We start from the raw sequence: 22,825 nt of genomic DNA on the forward strand, positions 1-22,825 counted from the left end.
CTGTGTTTTTTTTTTAGTTTTTTTTTTACCCACACTAGCCAAGTGGCGCTGTGGCACTGTTGGTTCTTTAGTGTGTCAGTCAGTCTGGTCAGTTGATCCAACTCTTACACACACACTTGAGTAAAACATTGGGATGGATTACCATGAAATTTGGTACAAGCACTTACAGCATGGTCCTGAGAGGAGGAATCCCAATTGCTTTTTCTACTTTTCATCTAGCACCAATAATGACAGGTCAAAATTTCCACTATGACAGCACAACGTCCTAAAACTAATGACAGAATTCTGTCACAAGCTAACATGCTAAGGTTTCATAATGGATGTTGGCAAATTAGCATGCTAATGTAGCATTCAGCTCAAAGCACAGTACAGCAGAGGCTACAGTACAGTTTAGTCTGAGGAAAGTTGAGCCACAATGTAGAACTTGAACCTGAACCTGACAAGCTGAGTCTGAAATGTCCTAAAATGGCCATCCTACAGAAGATAGATATTTGTCTCTCCATGTTTCTCTATTTTCACTCCATCCAGCACTTTTGTTTTCTGTTGGGTAAGGAGCATCATAGCCTCACAGGGCTGCTAGTGTGGCTAAAGCCTCTTAGTCTTAATATGTAATAATATGTTTTTACATTCTGCACTTTTATCTCTCCTTATCAATTTTTCTCTCTCTGTTTCTCAACTCTGTTTTTTTTCCTGTTTCCAGGGAATTCCTGGCATTCATGGGAAGAAGGGCAAGATGGGTAGGCCGGTAAAGTTTTCTCTCAACATACTTCTCAGAGAACATTTTTAATGCAGCCTTGTGAAAGTGAGGGTGTTTTGTCTTGATCTATGGACTCTTGCTGTGGTGCAGAGCTACTTTAAAGTGTATTAAATGACCATTACTCTGGTTGACTGGGAAGCCCTTCCTATCCTTAGTTGTTAATCTGCAAAGAAAAGTTGTGGTAACTTCCACACTGGCACAGTGATGCTGGGGATTACTAAATGGATTGTTGGAGCAATATACACCTTTAAATAGTGAGCTGAATTACTGAACTACTGAACTATTGGAAACACAAATGCTCATGTGTCAGCAGAATTTCATTAAAATTCTCAGTCAGAAATGACTGCCCTCATATTAAAGTAAGTGACTCCTCATCTATAAATCTAGTATGATTATGTATGTTATAGAGTGCGCTTATTACTGTGCTTGTTTTGCATTAGACGGAAATGTTAATATGATGTGTCAGTTGTGGCTTTGGCTCTCCGGAGTCACTACCCACAGATCAGGGAAGTCTATCATCATTGGCGCCTGGAAGTAAATTTCCCATCTTTACAGGCTTACATGGAAAATACTAAAACTGCACATAACCACTTGTGTAAATCTGATATTTTCCCAGGCCTAGTCTGGTTGTGCAAGTAAAAAAAAAAAAAAAAATATTATACAGTAACGGTCAGTGACATGAGACTGAGGCCCAAAAATATACTCATAATAGCCAAGTCATGAGCAAGCCATTTCTCTTCCTCAGTGGTGAAAAGTGAGGTCAGTCACTATTCGCAATATGTTTTTTCTGCCTTGAGTCAGCAGTAACGCAGTCTAACAAAATCTGGAAAAACAGACAAGAGAAGGAGTTGGCATGTTTGAGCCAACAGAGATACATTTCCCAAAGCCTAAAACAACCTGAGCCACAAAAAAGCAAATTCTGAGGCTATGTGCATTTTATGGTGTTCAACAGCTCCCCTCCTCCCGTGTTTTCCTTACAAATGGAAAGTAGGAAAGAAGCCTTCCATATTTTTTATCTAGTGAATGTTCTATTTTGCACATAGCAGAATGGCAGGACTTCCATTGAACAGAATGAAAAGGGTCTCGCCAACCTCGCTGAAAGTTGTTGTCAATATGAGAACAAAGACTAGCATATGTTTCTGATTAAACCAAGTCAGTTATTGACATTTTTGGAAAAAGGCACATTTTTCCACATTTCCTGTGGGCTTCATGTTGCACCAATTACTGCTTATTACCACATTTGCCTAATGTTCTAAATCAGCAGTCTGCCACACAAACAATCCTATCTCTGCCATCTCTTGAGGTCTTCATACTTTCATTTGATCTTTTCCTCTCCGTCTGCTGACGAGAAATCTCTCCTCTATACTGCCATTAATCATTTGTCTAACCATAGTGCTCGCCTCCTGTATGCGAGTGCTGAGCCGTGATGCGCGGTGGGTTCCATGTTGACCTTGGCACACTGACAAGCACACGTTGAGCGTGTGGCCCCGCATCACGCCTCTTGTTCTTCCTCTATAATGGAATTACGAGCACCAAGCAAAAAAAGGACGCAGTCAGCAGTTCCTGGGCCAAGCAGCTTTATTCGGCCATTTAGGCAAGTCCTGGGGGTTTGCTGAGCGCTCCCTGCCAGCGCGTGCACACACAGACACTCGGTCGCTTGGAAACACTGTGGAATTTCCTGCTGGTCTCCCAGGAATGAAGCGCTGGGAGCGCATTTGATGGGATTTGCTTGGCTTTACTCTGCGAACTTCTGTTTTGGGAAACACTTTGGGGGTCTAAGGGTAGAGGGTGTTGTATGCTGTACAGATTGTAAAGCCCCTTGAGGCAAATTTGTGATTTGTGATATTGGGATATATAAATAAAACTGACTTGACTTTGTTGATCCCCTGTGTTTGGTGTGATAACTTAATTGACAAACTATGTGATATATCAATAAATTCAACATCAAAATGGGCATTTTGACATGATAAAGACAGTCACCTCCCCCGCTGGGTATATGACTATCCTGTTTCTTTGTGTGCTCAGGGGTTTCCTGGTGACTTTGGAGAGAGGGGACCTCCTGGCCCTGATGGGAACCCAGTAAGTGAAACCATGTTCATAAATGCACCATTTACTAACTTTTAGCACAATGCAATGTGTCTTGTATGGCCCTGAAGTTCACAACATTACACCTGACTGAGATTTTACCAGATTTCAGACTTAATGTAACACATTTCATATAAAATGCAGTACAATGTGCTTCACAAGAAATTAAAAATACACTCATGAAGGCAGATGCAAAAAGTAGATGCAATAAAAAACAAAAAAAACAAATGTTACTACATCACTTAACTTTCTTTTGTCTCCTTCCAGTTAGACTAGTGCACTGTTTCAGAGTTTGTCGGAGCTTACTTGCATATTGTTTTACAGCAAGAACTTTTTATTCCTGCACAAGACTGACTATGAGGCAAATCTGTGCAGTCATTCAGTAACTAATTCATACTGATATGAGGGCAGCACCTCTCCTCTTTCTTTAGATTGACTCTCACTGCTCGTGATTGAAAGGGTCAGTGTTAGATTGTGATTGGCTGACCTCTGAGAGCCTCCTCTAAGCCTCATTTCCTCTGCCTCCAGAGGGAAGAGGGGATGTTCCATTTGGCCGAATTCATCTCCTTTCATTCACAGAGGAATAGAGGAGGCGACAGGAAGGCCACACTGGGCTGTGTGTCATCCATCTCTCCATTGGATGCGTAACTTGGAGAGGATGTAGGCATGGCATGTGGCTGCGGGGTAGATCATTTAGACAACAAGCCTCTCTGTGTTTCAAGTGCCAAGTGCTCACTCACTATGCTCAAATGAGTGGAGAAACACATTGCTCAGGCTATCAGTGGAGGAAAACACTAGTAAACAAACAAAATATAGAAACATACTGTATGCTTTCATGTGTATCCTCCCCCCACAGCTCTGCCTCTCTGTCTGACTGTGCTTGTGTTGCATCTTTTCTTTATCTCTCTTTCTTTGTGCTCTCCCTTCCTCTTAGGGTGAACTGGGAGCTCCTGGCCCATGTGGAGTCCCTGGTCTTATTGTGAGTGTTGTTGTATCCTTCTCACTGATTTTATAACTTTATATTTTGTAGTTTATGCACTTTGGTTCCTTGTTTTTTTTTCAAAAAAAAATATTGCCTTCTGTCTCTTTAAGTCCCTCTTTGTCTTGTCTTTCTTCTGGAAAGCAACTTGTAAATGTTTTGAAAAGTGCGATGTAAAAAAGCTTGATTCCTAAGTTTGATTCCTATTCTTATACATCTCTTCCACATCTTTCCTTTAAAACATTCAGCTCAGGAAGTTTGTTGTGTATTATAAGCACCGGTCCTGGATTTAAAACTTCAATATTGTTTTGGCGCCGACCAAAATGTGTCAGAAGCACTGAGTATCAAAAACTGTTATTGAATGTCAGGTCATCTTAGTAATCTTGTATTCCCTGATCAGATAGTTTTTCATTTGAATCAAAATTGTGTCAAGTGATTTGTTTTTCAAAAGTCTACATTTAACATTTGAGAACTTTGGCTTATTTTGTTAAAAGAAAAAACATGTTCACATTTCTTAAAGTAAGGTATAAAGAATCATGTTGACATAGGTACTGAGACCTGTATCAGCATAAGTATAGAAGATGTTCAGATAATACCCTGCCCCAGTTACGGGTAGTCGTAGCAGTTGTGAAATAAAATATAGCCACAGACAAAGCTTGGTAAATGTTGAAATTTGACTATCCATTTAAAGTTTTGCTGATGTATCTGGACATTCAGCATTCTAAATATGTGTTTTGTGTGTGTTGTTGTTTGCAGGGAGACATGGGCCCTGTTGGCATTATGGGCTTACCAGGACCACCAGGGCTCAAGGTAAATTATGTCTCCTTCTGGTTTTGATATAGATAAAATATGAATTGGGTACATTTTGGCGATTTAGTGATGATTGGTCTTAAACAGAATGTCTTCAAGTCACCGTTCAGCTCACTTTGACCAGACACGCGGTTAGTGTTGGGATTCAGTTATTCCACAGCTTGAATATGTAAACACTAGTGAACATGGAAACACCAGGGCTGCTCATTAATCATGTTTTTATTTTATTTTATTTCATTTTGCTTCCAAGGGAATACCTGGAAACCCAGGAGAGCCAGGACTGAAAGGTGATAAGGTGATCTGCACATGTCTTTCTTAGACTACTAACTTTATGTATACAATAGTACTAGAGACAAATCATAATAATGCACGACTTGTGTTACCCTCCTGTGGTGCATGTTGTTTGAATAATGTTTTCTTAACATTTGGATTATTGTTTCACTTTTCTTTGTGTTTCCTCAGGGGGATGTTGGCATATCAGGAGAGCCAGGGGAGTGTGGATTCCAAGGGGACAAGGTAGGTGTATGTTTGTATGTGCTCAGGTGGTAAAGCAGGTCTTCCATATATAATAAGATTGGTGGTTTGATTCCTGGCTTCTCCTATCTGCATGCCAAAATGTAAAAGCAAGACACTGAACTCCAGATTGCTTGTGATGATTAGACCAGTACCTTGCATGGCATCTCTGCCACCATCAGTGTGTTTGTGTGCATGGGTTAATGAGACCTACTGGAAAGCGTCTTTTTCTGCTCTCTAAAAGCGCTATAGAAGTGCAGTCCATTTATCATGTCTTTTATTCCTATCTTAGACATGTAGTTGGTGTGTTTCTGTATCTAATCTGTATCTAGCATGTTCATGTGTGGGATTTATTTTTTATTTTATTTTTTTTTTTACATTTGACCTACTTTTTTGTCTTGTTGACTTGTTTACACTGAGCTGGCTTTCATGTTGCAGGGTATCCGTGGCTCATCTGGGTTGCCGGGTCCTCGTGGAAAACCTGGACCACAGGTATTCTCTATCCCCCATTCACACACCAAGTACCAGCAGGGGGAAAAAATTAAAAACTAGTCAAAAGTCTGTTGATTAGCAAAGTATCCTTTGTTGATGTCACATGTATGTATGAGTTTCAACATAACTGACCCTAACACCTAACAGGAGCTCAGTGATGTAGTTTCCAGCACCAGTGCAGAGTTGAGATCTCTTTGATTAGATGGCACAGTTAATCTGTGATTAGTGGTAGCACAGTTTATCTCTACACTGCACAGTATTACTTCATATAAAGATTATACTTATATATTATAACATATATATATATTCTTTTAATAAGTGATTTGTGTTCATGCTTAACTGTTTTGGTTGCTTTTATGTTCTCAGTGAAGCACCATGCTGATTTTCCTGAGTGATCAATAAATGATAAATAAAGTACTGTCTATCTAATGGAGTAGGCTGTGAGTAGACACAGCTTCTCTTAAAAAAAGTGTTGTGAATGCTACTTCTACTTTTTACCCATAGCTGCTTCAGATAAGAATTTTGTTACAGTGCGGACAGTCATTCTAAGTTTCCCCTTAGGAAAAAATGCTGGTGCTCTTGAAGAAAAATGGGTGGAAATCTTCAAATGTATACAAAAGCAAACTTCAGGCACTCATGCATGTAGTAGAACTTCGGTCTAAGAAATTTATGCTAATCAAGCTGTGGCATAAACAACCCTCAAAGAGCAGGGAACCGGCAAATTCCCAGTGCATGTGCTGCCTTAGCTTTAAGACTAATCCCCTAATGTTGGCACTCGTGCAGTCTCAAGTGTCCTTAATATTTTCAGTGCTCTCTGATCTGATTTGATTCTAGCATGAAAAAACCCACTCTCTTGCTTGCTGTAGCAGCCGTTCTGAATGGCCGTACTCTTTCCTGTTATCAGAATGTTACCTCAGCCACAATGGTTAATTTGGTATTGTGAATACTGTAGTTTTAAGAAAGTGAGATTCCCATGTAACTTGCATATACTGTACTTGACCTAGAAATGCACAAAGAAGATGCATTTTAAAAAAAGGTGCTATGAGGCAGATTTCTTGTCATTTTCAGGGTTATATTAGATCGTTTTGGTAACATACCACATGATGTTCCCTGCATATATCGTTTTGTGAATTTGGGCTATGGTTTTGTCAATTTGGTTTAAGGACCAGTGTGTAAGATTTAGGGGGATGTTGGCAGTAATATTGGCAGAAATGGAATATAATATTCATAAGTATGTTTTCATTAGTGTATAATCACTTGAAAATAACAATGGTTCTGTTTTCGTTACCTTAGAAGCCCTTTATCTCTACAGAGGGAGCGGGTCCTCTTCCACGGAGGTCGCCATGTTGCACCGCCATGTTTCTACAGTAGCCCAGAACAGAACAGAAACCAAACACTGGCTCTAGAGAGGGCCTTTCGCGTTTTTCGCGAGTTTTGCGACCACACTTGGAATAGGAGGGTGAGGGGAAGGGTTATCAGTTGGTTGCAATCTGCAACCTTCCCGCTAGATACAACTAAATCCTACACACTGGTCCTTTTAAAGTTATTTTGAGGGTTCTGATCTGTGTGATAATGGTAAGATCATTTGTGACATTTCGTAGGGCAAACCTGGTGAAAAGGGCCCTGATGGTTTACCTGGCCCTCCTGGCCCAGAGGTAGGACATACTATATTTAAGTTTTATTTTTGACTAGATGCATTATATTTTTATTATTCTATCATTGTATATGTTAATACAATGCTGTGTGCATTAAGTATGCTGCTGTGTGGTGACGCTATGGTTCATTTTCACAGGGCTTTCCAGGTGACATTGGCCCACCAGGACAAAATGGCCCTGAAGGACCCAAGGTTAGTCGAGTGACATTATCTCTTTAGACATGAATTGTCAGTGAGTAGAAATGAAGTGAAGGTTCACTCTGTGTTTCATCCATAGGGAAAGCAAGGGACAAGAGGATTGCCAGGTCCAAGAGGAACACCTGGACTTCAGGTGGGGTTGACTTAATATATTTTGAAAATGAATAAAAGATAAAAGCAATTTGTCTCCCCCTGACCTTTTGTGACAATTTGTTTGTTAGGGTGATGAGGGACCAGTTGGGCCAGCTGGACCTGCTGGACTCGAGGTGAGTGCTGATTGGATAAGACCAGTTAGAAAATACAATAACAGTCATCTTTTAGGATCCACACACAAAACCACAATACTCGCTACGCACAAGGGCACCATGTGTCTCTGCCTAAATTTAGCTTTGGAGGAATAACTATGACCAGTAAGGCCTTTGGCTGACTGATGTCTCTATTGTTCTAAAGCTGTTTTGAAAGACTTCCTATTGCACACTGTATACTCATATTACCAGATTGGTCAGCAAATTGCTATACTTTTTTCTATCATAAAAACAATCGCACACAATCACAAACAAAAGCAACTTTCTTTAAATGTCAAATGCACAGGAAAAGGAAGATTTTAACCACAATACAATAATAATATTGGCATGTATTCGGGAGGTCAAATGTGCAGTTAAAGTTACTGAATCAAGGGGCACAATGAAATTACTCAAATAGTCCCCTTTGTAGTTTGTTTTTCAAATATGTCCACCATACATAGATATATATTCTCAGTTATTAGCATCTGAACATACTGGAACATAGTGGATAGAGAGGCTGTGCAAGACAAACAAAGTACTTTAAAAGAGACAAACAGGATGGCTTTGAACTGTTATATCTCAGTCCAAAAAAGTGTTTGTTTGGAGTCATCCCAGGCTAAACAATACAGAAGACTTTTCCAATGAAACTCTCTATTTTTCTATTCTACTTTATTTCCCAAAAGTGTAACCCACAAATGATTACTGAAAACAAACACAAATGACCCGATGACTTGTGTGAGTAATAAGAAGCCTTTGATGTTGCAAACAGCGCTTTGTTTTATGGATCATTAAGTTTCTTAAAGGGATGTTTTTGTTTTGGCATCAGTTGTTGGTTTGTTTTGTGCCACGACCTCTCGAGGGACAGCGGACTCACAGACTGCACCTTTTACAGGATATATAGAGTTTATTGTGTGGAACTGCAGTACACTTCTCTGTGTCATTTTTGCTTTCTGTTCAGGGCAGGCCTGGGAGGCAGGGATTCCCTGGACTGACAGGCCCAGATGGACTCAAGGTCAGACCTAATAGTCACAAATCCACCGCCGAAACACTGTCATCCTTAACTGAACATTCTCTCCCTGGCTTTCTTTTATGATAATGTATCATCTGAATATGTGTAAATTAGATGTTAATTCTCCGTTACCACAGGGGAATGGGCCTCTAAGCACATTTGAACTGATTTGAACTAAAAACGAAAGGCATGAATAAGTTTGTGATATGCTAATTGCGTGCTTTGCTGTAGGGCGAGACCGGGATAACTGGCGAGGTCGGAAAGCTTGGCGAGAGGGTAAAGGCTTTTCTCTCTCTTCTTGCTGACTTCTGTTTGATGCTCACTATGTGTGTCTGTTTTTGTTCGAGTCCCAAAGCAGCCTATTATGAGAAATCTAACTTCAACAGAGCTAAGAGAATTAAGAGACAGTGAAGACAGCGTGTTTTCTCTCCTTCAGGGACTGCCTGGTTTTGTCGGGCCTGTCGGAGAGACGGGCATCGCCGGAGAAAAGGTTTGCATGGTCTCAATTTGTCACACTTAGCTAGTATGTAAATTTGTTGTTGTCCAACGTCCATTTTAATCTGTTAAATTGCTCTCTGTTGATGCCGCATGTGATTAAAGTTGGAATAATACATTGATTACAGCAAATTTGATAATCGATTAATTGTTCAAATCTTTTATGAAGCAAAATGTCAAACACTTGCTGGTACCAGCTTCTCAAATGTGCAGATTTGCTATCTAAATATCTAGCTAAATATCTTTTGAGTTTTTGATTGTTGGTCAGACAAACCCAGCAATTTGAAGGCATCACTTTGGGCTCTGTGAAATTGTGATTGGCATTTTTGACAATTGAACGCTTAATCAACAAATCTACAAAAGTTTTAGACAGATTAATCGATAATGAAAATAATCAATAGATGCAGCTCTACTTGTGATGTTTCTTTAATCGTGGCTTGTGGTTCCTCAGGGGGATCGAGGGAAAACAGGAGCCCCCGGGCCGCCGGGTGAACCGGGGCCGATGGTAAGGAGTAAGTCTGGACCCCGTCTCTCGTACCGGGGGGCATTCAATTCTTCATATGTAAGGGATGAGGGTGTGATATGTTTGGAGAGAGTGATTTAAGCGATTAAAGGTGGGGTATGCGATTCTAATCCAGTACACGTCTTTTTGTCAAATTCAGCAAATATCTCCTCACGGTCCGCTAGCTGTCCATTCAGTGTGTGCGCTGAAAAAAAAATCTGGTGTTTGTACACAGCGCTGGCTCTGTAAATGGGAAATAAGCTAAGTGGCTCGGGCCGGGCTACACACCACAATTCCAGCCATTCCAGCCATGATTTGTGTGTCAGGTAACGTTAAATGACCCACGGACATTCAGCTTGCTTTCTAGTTTGCCAAGATATGCTGTTGCTGTGATGGTTGCTATAGTAGCAGGAGAGTTGTGAGTATCGCTGTCTGGAGCTGCTGTGCTGGCTCTGGGAAACCGTCTCGTCCTTTCTGCATGTTAGCTTCGCAGCAGCAACTGTAGGGAAAGTTTGCTAACCTACAAGCTAGCTAACGTTAGTTAGTTACTTTGTGTTTAGTCGTCGTTCGCTTTATATCATGGTATTTGTCATGGTATTGGATTTCTCCAGAATTACATACCCCATCTTTAAACAATAATCATCTAATAGGCAGGTAATATAAGGCCACCCAGTATTGTCAGAAATCTGAGAGCTAATTTATGATCTTTGATAAATCATATAGATATCATTTGAGTAATGTTGTATCCATTAGGGTCACACTGGAATACCAGGAGAGACGGGGCCACCTGGACCGGAAGGGATCCCAGTGAGTTGACTGTTATCATTGGCATAGCTTTATATGCAGAAATGTGCTGTGTTGCACTTGTAACCACACCCAACAGTGATGTCTCGATGCACTGCACGCACTCTGAAGTACATATCTACATCACTGCAGTAAAGTGAGAAGTTAAAACACTGGAATTCAGCAAAATCAAGATTTTCATTTAGTGTTAAGTAAATCTTTAACAAAAATCTGTTATTGATTCATATATCTGTTATCGCACTAAAAAGCAGTCTTTGATAGTTGACATTATATTAAAAAACTGAACTGCTGAGTACTGTTAAAATAGATTGGTATGAAAAAGGATATTGTAGTCTATGGCAGTTCTAACTGTGCTTTCTATGTACCTGCATTCAACATGCCACCATTAATAAAGAGAAGAATGAGACTTAGACAACTGTCCCCTGTATCTTAGTTTCCATAGTTACATGGAAACAGTCAAACTTAAAGAATCATTTTTCACACACATTCAGGGGCCTCCTGGTTCACGGGGATCCATCGGCATCAGAGGACCCAAAGGCAGGAGGGTAAGTAACTGTAATCTGTGTCATAACATTATATAACCATTAGGTGACACGTAACTACTGTCTGTTACCCAATTTTAACAATTCACTCTACACCCAATTCATAAAATTAGCGTCATGGCTCTAGGGATGGCAATGTCGATGTGTCGGTGGTCCACCACTCTGGTCCAGACTGAAATATCTTAACAGCTATCGGATGGATTGCCATAACATATTGTGCAGACATGCACATGGTCCCTAGAACATTTTTATTTGTCCAAATACTAAGCCAAATACCTGCAAAACTAGAGACATTACCATCAGCCTCAGCTAGGGTTGCCACCTGTCCCGTATAATACGGGATCGTCCCGTATTGAAAAATAAAATGCACTGTCCCTTACTGAATGCGATTTGTCCCGTATTTTTGTGCACACCCTACTCTAATGCATACACTGTGTTTTCACTTGGAATGACATGAGAAATAATAAAACCAAAACAGTTTCACGAGACATATTAAATCAGAATTTGTGGAAGAGAACGACACCTAGAATGACAGGCAAGTTGTCTCTCACGCAACGTCATCGTTGCCCTGGTTAAGGAGACTGCCGAGCAGTGCTAGGTCAGAGGACACAGAGTGGAATCGCTCAATTCATAATACCCCAGAGTAAGCTGTTGTTGTGTTTACTGCTATTAGATTATGCTGAGTTTAGAGTCATCGTGATAGTTAGCTACGCCGTACCATTCTCCCCAATTAACAAGTTGACAGTTCTCTGAGGATGTAAGCAGAAGACCCGCGTGACTGTGTGTGTGTGTGTGTGTAAATTTAACCAATAACCCACTTGGTGGACTTTAATCTGCCAAAGTCTAGGCTACCCCATCCTGTAGGAGAGGTTTTGGACTGAAGGTTTAAGTGAGATTTATTTTACAATGCCTACAAGTACTCTTATTGACTCTTTGTTTCCTTTACATTCATGTTGAGAGTAGCAGAGGACTTTGAAATTGATGCATAAAAAGCACAAATTGGTACATGAAAATTCACCAGAATGCAGGAAATGAAGTGTCTGACACTCAAAATCTCATGTGGGCGGACCCCCATTGCTGCATCCCCAGCAGCAGCATATAGAAATGGAGGAAGTTACAGTAGTTAACATGAGCAGTGATGGTCACCTTCACCGAAGGTGAAATCCAACCATCCACAGATAATTCAATCTCTTAGAAGTGCAGTGCAAAAACAGCAGACCAAAGATTGCTTAGCAACCTTCTCGAAAAAAAAAAAAGAACCTTTAGGAAACACAAAGTACTGTATATCTCTACATACACACAACAAGTTGAATCTGAACATATATTAGTAAAGCACATGGATTCTAACATGCTAAGCAGCTTGTCCCAACATCTTGCTACAGAGATGTACATACAGTAAAAACACCCTGGAGTCTCTGTACATGGAAATGTGTGTGCATTGCTGTGTCTGCCATGAACTCAGGATAATTCCAGTGTTCGCTGGCTTTTCCATAATTGAGTTTTCTACTTTGGGAAAATAGCCCATGGTTGCACAGCAGGATCATTGGACTGAATGAATAATTGATCTAACATGAATAAGTGGTATAATTAAGGCATTTCATTCGTTGGATTGGTTTTACACGGCTCCCCTGATATCACAAGCAGTCACAAATGTAATATTTAATAACTATAATAGCTGAAAATTACATCAAGGCTTTGAAAAATACAATTAAGACCAATATAATTAAACACCAGTCCCCTTATTACACTGTCTGAAGTAGTTCCCAGTCAACAAGAATGGTGGGGAAAAACCAGTAACAACCTTTTCCTGTGCAGAATGTTTTGTATTTAAAATTGTGATATTACCTCCAAAAAAGAAGATAATAGCTTTATTCTGCTGGACAAATTTTAAAAATGGGGTCTGTGTGTATTCCTGAAAGGAGTGAAAGAAATATGTGAGCACAATAAATAAATTATAGGATTCCAAGAAAAGTAGTGACAGCTATTGTGACAGCTGGAGGATGTATCCAGTCTTGTTACTTTTTGTTTACTCTCATCTTGTTAAGTTCTTAAACTTTCCTTCTAGAGGGTTTAGTCATACTTCAGTCATACTTCAACGTCATGTCACCCTGTCATGAAATGTTGTTTAAAAGCTGAATCCAAACTGACTCCACTGAATTTCAACAATTTTTTAATCTTCACATGATGCATCTCTCCGATGTAGAAAGCCCTAAAATTAGTGTACTTTAAAAGAAAGCCAGGGGAAGTGGGTGAGCTTTCACCTAATGTGCTTGAATGGATTATGGAGGAAGGGATGGATGGTCAATGTCTGCACGATAAAACTATATGACCTGAATAGGTCATATAGTCACTATTGTTTTCCCCTCCAAAAATAAAAAAGCCAATGGATTGAGATAATTTCAGAATTTCCCATGCAACTGTATTGACATTAACTTGAAATAAGACAGATCACTCCTCCAGTAGCATGAGAATGGACCATTAAATAAACTTTCCGTGTCCCTATATGACAACATAAGTTACTGAAAAACAGGCAGCTTGTGAAAAGGACACAAAATGTCTTTTGGATGATCAGAGAGCTTATTAAATTTCATTAATATATGTTTTCACACACATTTCACAATTCGGATACAACTGTCATCAATTGTACACAGCCACAACTAGAAATACAATAGTTTCCCTCATAACTGAACACCACTACATCTCAGTCTTCCAACAACAGTCTTGAACAAATGTGTCTGTTATTACCAAGCAGCAATGGAAATGTCAAGGCATTCCATAGGTAGGAGCCGTGTTCTGCTCTGGCTTTGTTTAGATCACTTTTATATAAGATGCAGACCTTTTCTGACAGTGAATAGTTTGGTTCAGTTTTAATGGCAAGGATGAATCAGCTACATGATTTGTGACCTTTTCCCAAGGCTTCTTTACAATAACCCCAGTGTGCTGGCAGTACCACTGTGTGTGTGATGGTGGAAATATGGGGACAGAGTCTACACAGTGTGGATTGGGCTTGGGAGCTAATTCGCAGATGCCAAGTATTTGCTAAATTGCCACAATCTTTGATGGTGTCTCTTCAATGAGGGCTAAACCACATTACACAATAAAACCAAGAGAACTCCACGAAATAGGGATGACAAAAATGGAGATTAAGTGCAAAGCTATTCATCAGTGACAACTTTTATTTCTTTGCATAGGGTCTGAGGGGTCCTGATGGCCCAGTGGGGGAGAAAGGGTCCACTGGAGTGAAGGTGAGCACATGGTCAGAAAGTCAAAGTTGACAATGGTTAGTAAAACATTTTCAGAGTCTCAGATTTAGTTCAAGTTTGTGGCTCTTTATTAATAATGTTGCATTACATGCCAAACTGCCTAAGAGCAATGTCTGCCCTTCAACTTCCTAATTGCACACATCAAATCTGTCCCATGGCAAGCAAGGATAAACAAAATGGCCCAAGTTTCTGTAGTGGAGGAAAAAAAAAAATAATGAGAACTTTTACAAGCAGCTTTGTTCAGCAGACTGTAATTATTTACTATTTTTAACATCTAAAGAATCTTTAGAGGACACTCTTTGTTAACTACAAATCTAACAACAGAACTTTAAATCAAAGAGTCCTAAAATATTGATGGTGCTGGTAGTGCTTGGCAGTCGGGAACATTTTGACTCTGGGGATTTCAGAAAGCTCAGTTAACTGAGTTGGATGTTTTCTTTGCAGGGCCATGATGGTCCACCAGGAAAATTGGGCCTCCCCGGGGAGATGGTAAGGAAAATTGGGCTTCTTTACTTTCCCCTCATAACAGTAATGAAAGAAGGATTTAAATAATTTACTTAAGTAAAAGAAGCAGTACCAAGTCCTGCATTTAAAATCTTACTGAAGTAAAAGTATATAAGTAGTATTATTATTATCAAAGTGTACTGAAAGTATCAAAAGTAAAAGTATAGTAAACTCTGCGTATTATTATTATTATTATTATTATAACTCATATTAATGGCTAATATTACTGATACATTATGTGTATCATGTCACTGTTGTTGCTGATTGAGGTGGAGCTAATGTTACCTACTATATAAAATCCAATTCTTCAAAGTAATTAGTTACTATTATAGCTGTCAAACAAATGTAGAGTAATAACGACAATATTTCTCTGAAATGTAGTGGGGTAGAAGTATAAAGTTGCACACAATGGAAACATTCAAAGGATTTAGTATTATAAAACTGTACTTGAGTAAATGTATTTAGTTACTTTTCACCACTGATTGTTTTAAGTCATTTATCAAGCAAGAAGGCCAAACTTTCACTAGTTCCAGTCTCTCAGAAGTGATTTGCTGCTTTTCTCTGTTATATATTATCATGTTCTATCACTGTAAATTGAATATATTTGGGATGTGGAGTGTTTGTGGGACAAAATAAGCTATTTGAAGATATCACCTTGGGCTCTCACAACTTGTGATTGGCATTTTTCACTATTTTTTAAAAATGTGAAGACTAGATAATTAAAGAAATTGACAGATAATAAAACTAATAAATAATTGCAGCCCTGTATTTAATCATCCAGGTGTTCTTTTACATCGGAATCATGACTTGGTTATTATGTAAAACCTAAAGGAGGATACAAGAACACACAAGAAAGTGAACTGAGCCCTAGTCTTATGCTGACTATGTCTATTTAACCCTCCTTAAATTTCACATGGTGTGACAACAGACAACACCATTAAAAACTCACTGTTCACCTGTTAGAGTAGAACTTATTTTTCCATTTGTGTCATTTTGCTGCAGGGAAAGTTTGGCGAACCTGGTGAAACTGGGCCTAAGGGATTTCCAGTAAGTGATTGGGGCTAACAGAGGTCTCTTTTAGGTCAGTCTTGATTTTTGGGGTGGACTCATTTTAGGGAACAGTGGTGGATAAGAGAGGCGTGTGTGGCACACTGTTGCTCTAGTGGGCATTTTATCATTACAATATGGGTATGAATACCAGTAGTGTGTGTGTGTGTTTATAAACAGCTGTGCTATTTTCAGGGTGTTCAAGGACCTTCGGGACCTCCAGGAGCCAAAGGAATTGCAGGAGAGCCAGTGAGTTTGTTATTTACCTACATGAATGTGCCCTATTTTAGATCCATATTTGAGAATCAACCCAATTGTCAAAGATCTGCTGTATGGTACTGTTTTTTCTCTGTGTTGTTTACTCCATGTGGTTCAATTATGTAAAATTTTGGAAGTTGCAGAATCTCTTTAAAGAGGATATAGGCAGAAACCATAGTATCTCATTATCTGTAATGACCTGTGGCTCTCCAGCACCTACTAGGCACCCTTCTTCATGCCCTTGCATATAAACTCTGAATTTCCACTTTGAGTGCTTCCTAGAAACCCATATCTTGGTCAAAAAGCCCTGAACAACCTAATCTTCTTTCTCTCATTCTGCCCAAGTCTCACAGACACAAGCAGAGAAGTAGTGAGTCTGAGACAATTTGATTTACACCATCTCCTTCCTGGAGAGGCAGCTTTATTGTAGCCTGAATGTGTCTCTGTAACAGCAGGCCTGTTTCCATCACTTGCAGAAGCTTTGGCTCAGTGTTTTGAAGGCTCTTAGCCCTGCAGATTAACTTATCTCTGCAAATCCACACTTTCTGCCTGGTTCTTATTTCTTTTCACATTTTTCCTCCTTTACTGTCACTTTCAGAGGTGTTTGTCCAAGATTAGAAAGTACTCTTAATCTTTTTATTGATGCCTCTGCTTTTCCGAAGGGACCAGCAGGGCCACCAGGAACGATTGGGCCACTGGGGGAAATGGGACAGAGGGTGAGTTTGATCACACAGCTGGTGTAAGAACTCTCACTGACTTTAACATTAGCACTGAGCACTAAAGGCTGTCACTGTGTTTGACAGGGGCCGCCGGGGAACCCTGGAGAGAGAGGACTGCCTGGTGAACGCGGAGAGAAGGTGAAGATCAAGATATGCTGCTGAGATTGTCATTCATTATTGAGATATTGGACTGGTGGATGTGTACCTATGTTTGTGTTTTACACCATGAACATTTGTGTTTGATGATGACATTACAACAGCCTTTGCTGCAGTAAATGGTTATGGCCATGGGGGGAGCACCTTCTACTCTATGGAATTATATTTGGGCATCAATCCTAAAAATAATTTAATTTGAGCAAACAAAAATATGTTTTGTATATTATGTTGTTACTATCCACATAAGTGAACATTAATAATAACTGCTCTGGCCTCTCGAACTCTTTGACACTCACTCACAGTTTCTCTCGCTTGCTCTCTCAACATCTCTGCTCTGTGTGCTCTGAGGTTTTCCTGCATGCTCGCTTAGCCTGACAAAGTGTTACAGTGTGCCACAATTTCAGCCAATTGGAAAACTAGAGTAGGTCATTTCTAATTGGCTGTTTTGTCTCCAGTCAGTTTGCAATTAGGATTATTGGTTACTAGGGAAGTAGGGAAGCACTGGGAGAGTGATAAGTAACTACTGTTAACTAAGCTGGTTGGCTTAGAAGTTTGCTAGTTACCTAACAAGATAGCTAGGTAGACACTACTTCCAAGTGAAGTTTCATGAAACAAGGTATGTGACCAAAAGTGTATAAACTACTTAGGTGTGGCTGTGGTGTGCCTACATACCATTCTTCCAGTGCTTCTACCTACCTAGCCATTGCTAATCCTACTTGTAGTTGTATTGGAAACAACACAGCCAATCAGAAATCACCTACTCCAGTTTTCCAATTAGCTGAGATCGTGGCAAAGTAAACCTGAGAAAGGTTATTGTGCACTTAATGTGGATAATCAAATTAAATAATTGAAAAAAAGTCCATTTGCATGCTCAGGATTTGGGGCACAAATATAATGCCACTACTACTCCCCATTACTGAGTAGGCAGCATTGGTAAAACAGCCGTGGTGGAAGCAAGTGTTGTACATCAAGAGATGCAACACACTGCCAATGACCTAACCATCATGTTTCTTCTCCTGACAGGGTGCCTTTGGTCTACCTGGCAACATCGGGGAGCAGGGTTTGATTGGCCAGAGAGTGAGTATCCCATATTTTCTTTCTGTAAAATCTTTGGCAAACCTTTGAAAATTTCAGAACAGAGTAAACCAAGTGGTAAATTTTTCACACTGTACTCAAATACAGTTTTGCCAATGTTTAGCTTGCTACACATCTGTTTTTGCTTCCTGTGATTACTGTCCTTGTAACACTAAAACATGCAACCATAATATTTTTATGATTTGTCTATCAGGGTGAGCCAGGCATTGAAGGGGATGCTGGAACAAGTGGACCTGATGGAGCCAAGGCAAGTTCAGAAATAAAAGGCGTACTGTGACTTTAGACTTGATTTATTCATCACTTTAAAAAAAGAAGTGTTTTTTTACTATTTAGGTCCACAGTAACTGGAAAAATGTTGCTTCACAACTTTGGCCAGTAATCAAATTGTTGTCAATACGGATTTATTCTTTCCTGAAGTGTTATGTCTGTGAACCCAGTGAACTCTTTAGTTTACTGTAGCAGCTTATTGTAATTGGAGCAAGTCGAGTATTGTTTGTGAGATATTTGCCTTTGCACAGTTGGAGCTGCATTGTGTTGACGCTTAGTGAAAACAGATAGCAGGGCTATTTTAAGTGCTCTAAAGTCTGGCAAGTATTGTGACAGACAAAAAAAAGATGGAAAGCACAAAAAGCCTGCCTCTTCAGCAGAGCCACACTGCTGGAAGTATGGCTGAAAGACCTACAAACAACTTTTGGCTTAGAGAAGGTAGTAAAATGTGACCACAGAGAACACTGAGGATTAGAACAGAGTCAACCTGAAAGTCTGTTGGGCTCTGTGCTGTACAGGACGTTTTCTGTTAGTCAGGAGAGTAAACTACTTTGAGTGGTTCTTGGCCAGAGTGCAACTCCTGGATGAAAAACATCAGCTGAAGAGGGATTTGCAGCTCGTGCTGTTAACTGTGAGGGGAATGAAAATGAGTGCATAGTCATGGTTCATTGTCGTATTACATGGGGAAATTTCAAATAGAAATTCAGCAAATAGTTAGAGGATTCTAATTTTATTTTGACTGCCTCCTTCCAGCTTGTTGCATTTTCACTATCACTATTTTTTGCTGAGAACCGCACACGTCACGTGGGAAAAAATAGGTGCCACACCGAATCTGTAGATGATGTGCCGCTGCAGCGGCGCCTGAGCCACGCGGCTCACGCAGGCTGTGTGGCTTCTCTAACCTGTTAACATGGGAGCCGAAATGAAAAGCAAGAGATTCCGTGAAGCGCACGCGCTGCTCAGGTAGGCGGTGTGGCCCGGGAGTAAGTCAGTTGGGCATGCTAGCTGTCTACAACACTGCTTGTCAGCTATGAAGGGTTGGTTGGCCAACAATTTGTTTGAGTAAAACTGCAACAAAACTGAAGTCCTCATTATCAGTTCTGATGATGTAGCATCAAATGTACAGCTGAGCCTTGGCCCAAGTGATGCTCTGGGAGCATATGCACCTTGAACAACACGTCAAGTCACTGTGACATTCTTTTTTTCCATCTTAGAAATATTTCCAAATTACAAACTGTTCTGTCTCCCTAAGAAATTAGTCATGCTTTTGTGTCAGTCTGGCTAAACTACTGTACCTCTCTGTTTACATGCCTAAGCTGTCTGTAGAAACTGCAGCTACTTCAAGACTTTTATGTGGAGCCAGCTGTACAGCTCAGATCCTCCCTCTCCTGGCCTCACGTCTTTGTGGCGTGTGAATACTGGATACAATTTAAGATTTAATTTATAATTTTGCAATGCTCCCAGAATCAAACTCCAACTCAGATTGGTAGACTCTTAACAGGCTAGACTCTGCAATCATCGGATCAGGCCTTACTGACTGTTCAGCTGTGAAAATGCAAGAAATATAGGTGACAAAGCTTTTGCCGTTGTGGCCCCCCAGGCTTTGCAGTAACCTTGACAGTTGATAATGTGGAATATCATAAGTAGCACATATGAAACCTGTAAGCACAGACAAATCTTTCATTTATATAGTTGCTTTAGTGAAGGTAGTTTGTCATTTAAATATTTATTTATTTTTTAGTTTTTTATTGGATATGAATAATAATTTTTCCAGTCTGAATATTTTATTCAAATGTATTTAAACTGCAACAGGCCAAAATCCTGGCTAAGGTTGCCTGTGATTACACCAAAATTCAACTCAATTGTTTGATCACCTTTTTATTGGACTTGTACTACTCTTCTCAGGGTGAAAAGGGGGATGCTGGTCCAGAGGGCACTACAGGAGAAAGGGGTGAAATCGGTCTGAAAGGAAAGGAAGGACCCCCTGGGCCTCCTGGACTGGTGGGGGTAAGGGTGAGTGTCTCAGCAGCCAACTCCAAATTTCATTCAATTCCCATGAAAAGACAGCTCTTTTTTGTCCACTTACAACCCTGTTCGATGTTCTTTCATCAGGGTCAGGAGGGTAAACCTGGCAAAATTGGTGAAAGAGGAAAACCAGGAGAAAAGGTTTGCCAGCTCACTTGCTCTGAGCTAAAATACACCTTTCATTTTTGGATGTCGGTCAATTTGCTCTCTTGTACAAGGGGTTGAATAGTTCTCTGCTGTAGTGGTAAACAGTAAGGTCAGTAACCTCCATAAGCACAACACTTGAAGTGCTCGTCAAATAGCCATTAAGTATTAAATGTTTGAATTGCCGAACTACCCGCACAACTGTTCAGGGAAGTTTGTACACTCACTGCATACCTGCTCATCTATGGCCTCTCTCCAGGGGAGCAAGGGTTACCAAGGTCACCTGGGTGAGACCGGGCCAGTCAGTGAGCAGGGAGAGATGGGGTTTGTCGGACAGAAGGGAGTGAGAGGAACCATCGGGCCAGTGGTAAGACATCCGCAGATGGCTTGAAGGACTTGCTTGGTTGTTGGTGGATGTGGGCTAAATATATATATATTTCCCTAGGGTGCTCCAGGGAGAATGGGCCAACAAGGAGATCCAGGCATATCGGGTTATGAGGTAAGCACTTCTTCATAAACAGTGATGGAATAATATATTGCATTGCAAGATGTTATGAAAGTGAGGGACCTACAGCACCAAAACCTTACAAAAGTCTTTAATCTGCTGTCGATTCATAAATGTTAATAACAGTGACAATCAAGCCTCTAAAATAAAGGCTTTTCAACTTGTTTTAGGAAGCCCTCTTTTTCTGTTTCTATTTAATATATTGTATGGAAAGAAAGCTTTTTATTTTTATGTTCATTCCACATAGTGGTGTATGCACAATATGATATCAGGTGTGTGTGGGCCTGGATTGATTTTTGGAAGGTGTTTCATCTGGGTTAATATTTCATACAGAACGTTATTGAATAATACTATTGACTTGCAAGAAGACACTATGCTTGTCTTGTTCTGGTGTTGAAGAATAACAGGCTGAATCTCATTTGCTGGTGTTTTGTGCTTCTTCACTCCACAGTCGGGGGAATCCTCTCTAGTACTCTGATGTGTTAACCGTTTGTGTAGTTTTGGTTAATTTCATTCTTTTATGGAAATCACTGGTCTGTCTTCAGCCAATGACTTCTTTTCTGATTGTTTGCTATTAAAGGTATAAACCATGCTAAAATATGACATCTTCTCTTGGTTAATGGCATTGTGGATGGAGATAAAACCTTAATTTTAATTCATTTTTGTCTTAAAGCTGACCACTAGAGGGCAGAAAGTAGACACCAAAACAACTTGTAGAGGCCATACAAGGACACAAACAAACAAAAACCAATTTGAATAGCAAAAAGGGAGAGGTGTGTCGTTTTCTAGCAAGCCGTGTTGCAGCTAGCTAAATGTACTTCTCCTCTATCTATCCATATCAATGAAGAAGACACTTTATGTTTGCCAGTTAAAATATTGGGGTGGTGGAGAAGCTTTTGGTTTGCAGAAGATTTTTAACAACAAACCATCTCTTATTTCTTGTACAAAACAGATGAAAATAGCAATATTACTGGTCCGTACCTGTGTATGCACATAATCGATTCAGGATAAGATTGAGGGTTAGAAATTGATCATTGCAGATTTAAGATTACAGTATAATCAAATTGTTGACACATATAATCACGACTTGACACAAAAAGATGAAGTGATGATTGATGACACTGTTGCATTCTCACTTTACATAAGTTTTATCCGTCTCTGTCTCTGCCTCGATTCCATGTGTTTCTACATTATGAACAAAATATTACACACAGTAAATGGAGGTGAAGGCTGCGAGGTTACAGTCCTGAAATGAGCCACCATTTTTTTTTTTTTTTTCTTGTCATAGGGTCACATGGGACCGCAGGGCCCCCTGGGACCTCCAGGGCCAAAAGGTGAAAAGGTAAATTACCACACTTATTTGCTGCACTTTGATTGTGTCTAATGAGCTCTGGGGGCCTTAATTGGTTGCTTTACTGAACAATGTAAAACTGTCATGCAGCTCACTGTCTTTGAATGCACGGTCAGTTTTTTTTTTTTGATGCATTGGAACTTCAGTTGTGTCCCTAATTAGTGCTTCCTCTGTCTGTCTTGTTGTCCTCGCAATATTCCTAAAGTCATCCCTAATTTGATCAATGATATGAACTAGGACACATCCAATTAACTCAGTGCTGTCAAATGTATATAATTAGCCAAGCACCTGGACTCTTCTGCTTATGATTTTGGGGATATTAGCACCATAATTTGTGTTTATTTGACAGGAGTAGCACACAATAGAA

The 22,825-nt window shown here is 40.0% G+C and overlaps 1 protein-coding gene across 3 annotated transcripts in view; it reads left to right on the forward strand.

The window, feature by feature from the left end:
* col27a1b (collagen, type XXVII, alpha 1b) overlaps positions 1-22,825 on the forward strand; it is a 66,916-nt gene that overhangs the window by 33,497 nt on the left and 10,594 nt on the right. For all 3 annotated transcript variants that reach the window (XM_044198080.1, XM_044198078.1, XM_044198079.1), the window contains exons 12-41: positions 701-745; positions 2,783-2,836; positions 3,777-3,821; positions 4,578-4,631; positions 4,882-4,926; positions 5,094-5,147; positions 5,583-5,636; positions 7,238-7,291; positions 7,429-7,482; positions 7,568-7,621; positions 7,710-7,754; positions 8,731-8,784; positions 9,013-9,057; positions 9,218-9,271; positions 9,728-9,781; positions 10,532-10,585; positions 11,074-11,127; positions 14,316-14,369; positions 14,832-14,876; positions 15,894-15,938; positions 16,134-16,187; positions 16,859-16,912; positions 17,000-17,053; positions 18,095-18,148; positions 18,360-18,413; positions 20,339-20,446; positions 20,546-20,599; positions 20,862-20,969; positions 21,048-21,101; positions 22,396-22,449. In XM_044198080.1, the coding sequence (XP_044054015.1) occupies positions 701-745; positions 2,783-2,836; positions 3,777-3,821; positions 4,578-4,631; positions 4,882-4,926; positions 5,094-5,147; positions 5,583-5,636; positions 7,238-7,291; positions 7,429-7,482; positions 7,568-7,621; positions 7,710-7,754; positions 8,731-8,784; positions 9,013-9,057; positions 9,218-9,271; positions 9,728-9,781; positions 10,532-10,585; positions 11,074-11,127; positions 14,316-14,369; positions 14,832-14,876; positions 15,894-15,938; positions 16,134-16,187; positions 16,859-16,912; positions 17,000-17,053; positions 18,095-18,148; positions 18,360-18,413; positions 20,339-20,446; positions 20,546-20,599; positions 20,862-20,969; positions 21,048-21,101; positions 22,396-22,449 (1,665 nt within the window). The remainder of the gene's footprint in view (positions 1-700; positions 746-2,782; positions 2,837-3,776; positions 3,822-4,577; positions 4,632-4,881; positions 4,927-5,093; positions 5,148-5,582; positions 5,637-7,237; positions 7,292-7,428; positions 7,483-7,567; positions 7,622-7,709; positions 7,755-8,730; positions 8,785-9,012; positions 9,058-9,217; positions 9,272-9,727; positions 9,782-10,531; positions 10,586-11,073; positions 11,128-14,315; positions 14,370-14,831; positions 14,877-15,893; positions 15,939-16,133; positions 16,188-16,858; positions 16,913-16,999; positions 17,054-18,094; positions 18,149-18,359; positions 18,414-20,338; positions 20,447-20,545; positions 20,600-20,861; positions 20,970-21,047; positions 21,102-22,395; positions 22,450-22,825) is intronic.

The sequence above is a fragment of the Siniperca chuatsi genome, linkage group LG5, assembly GCF_020085105.1.
Source record: "Siniperca chuatsi isolate FFG_IHB_CAS linkage group LG5, ASM2008510v1, whole genome shotgun sequence".
Taxonomy (NCBI): Eukaryota; Metazoa; Chordata; class Actinopteri; order Centrarchiformes; family Sinipercidae; genus Siniperca; species Siniperca chuatsi.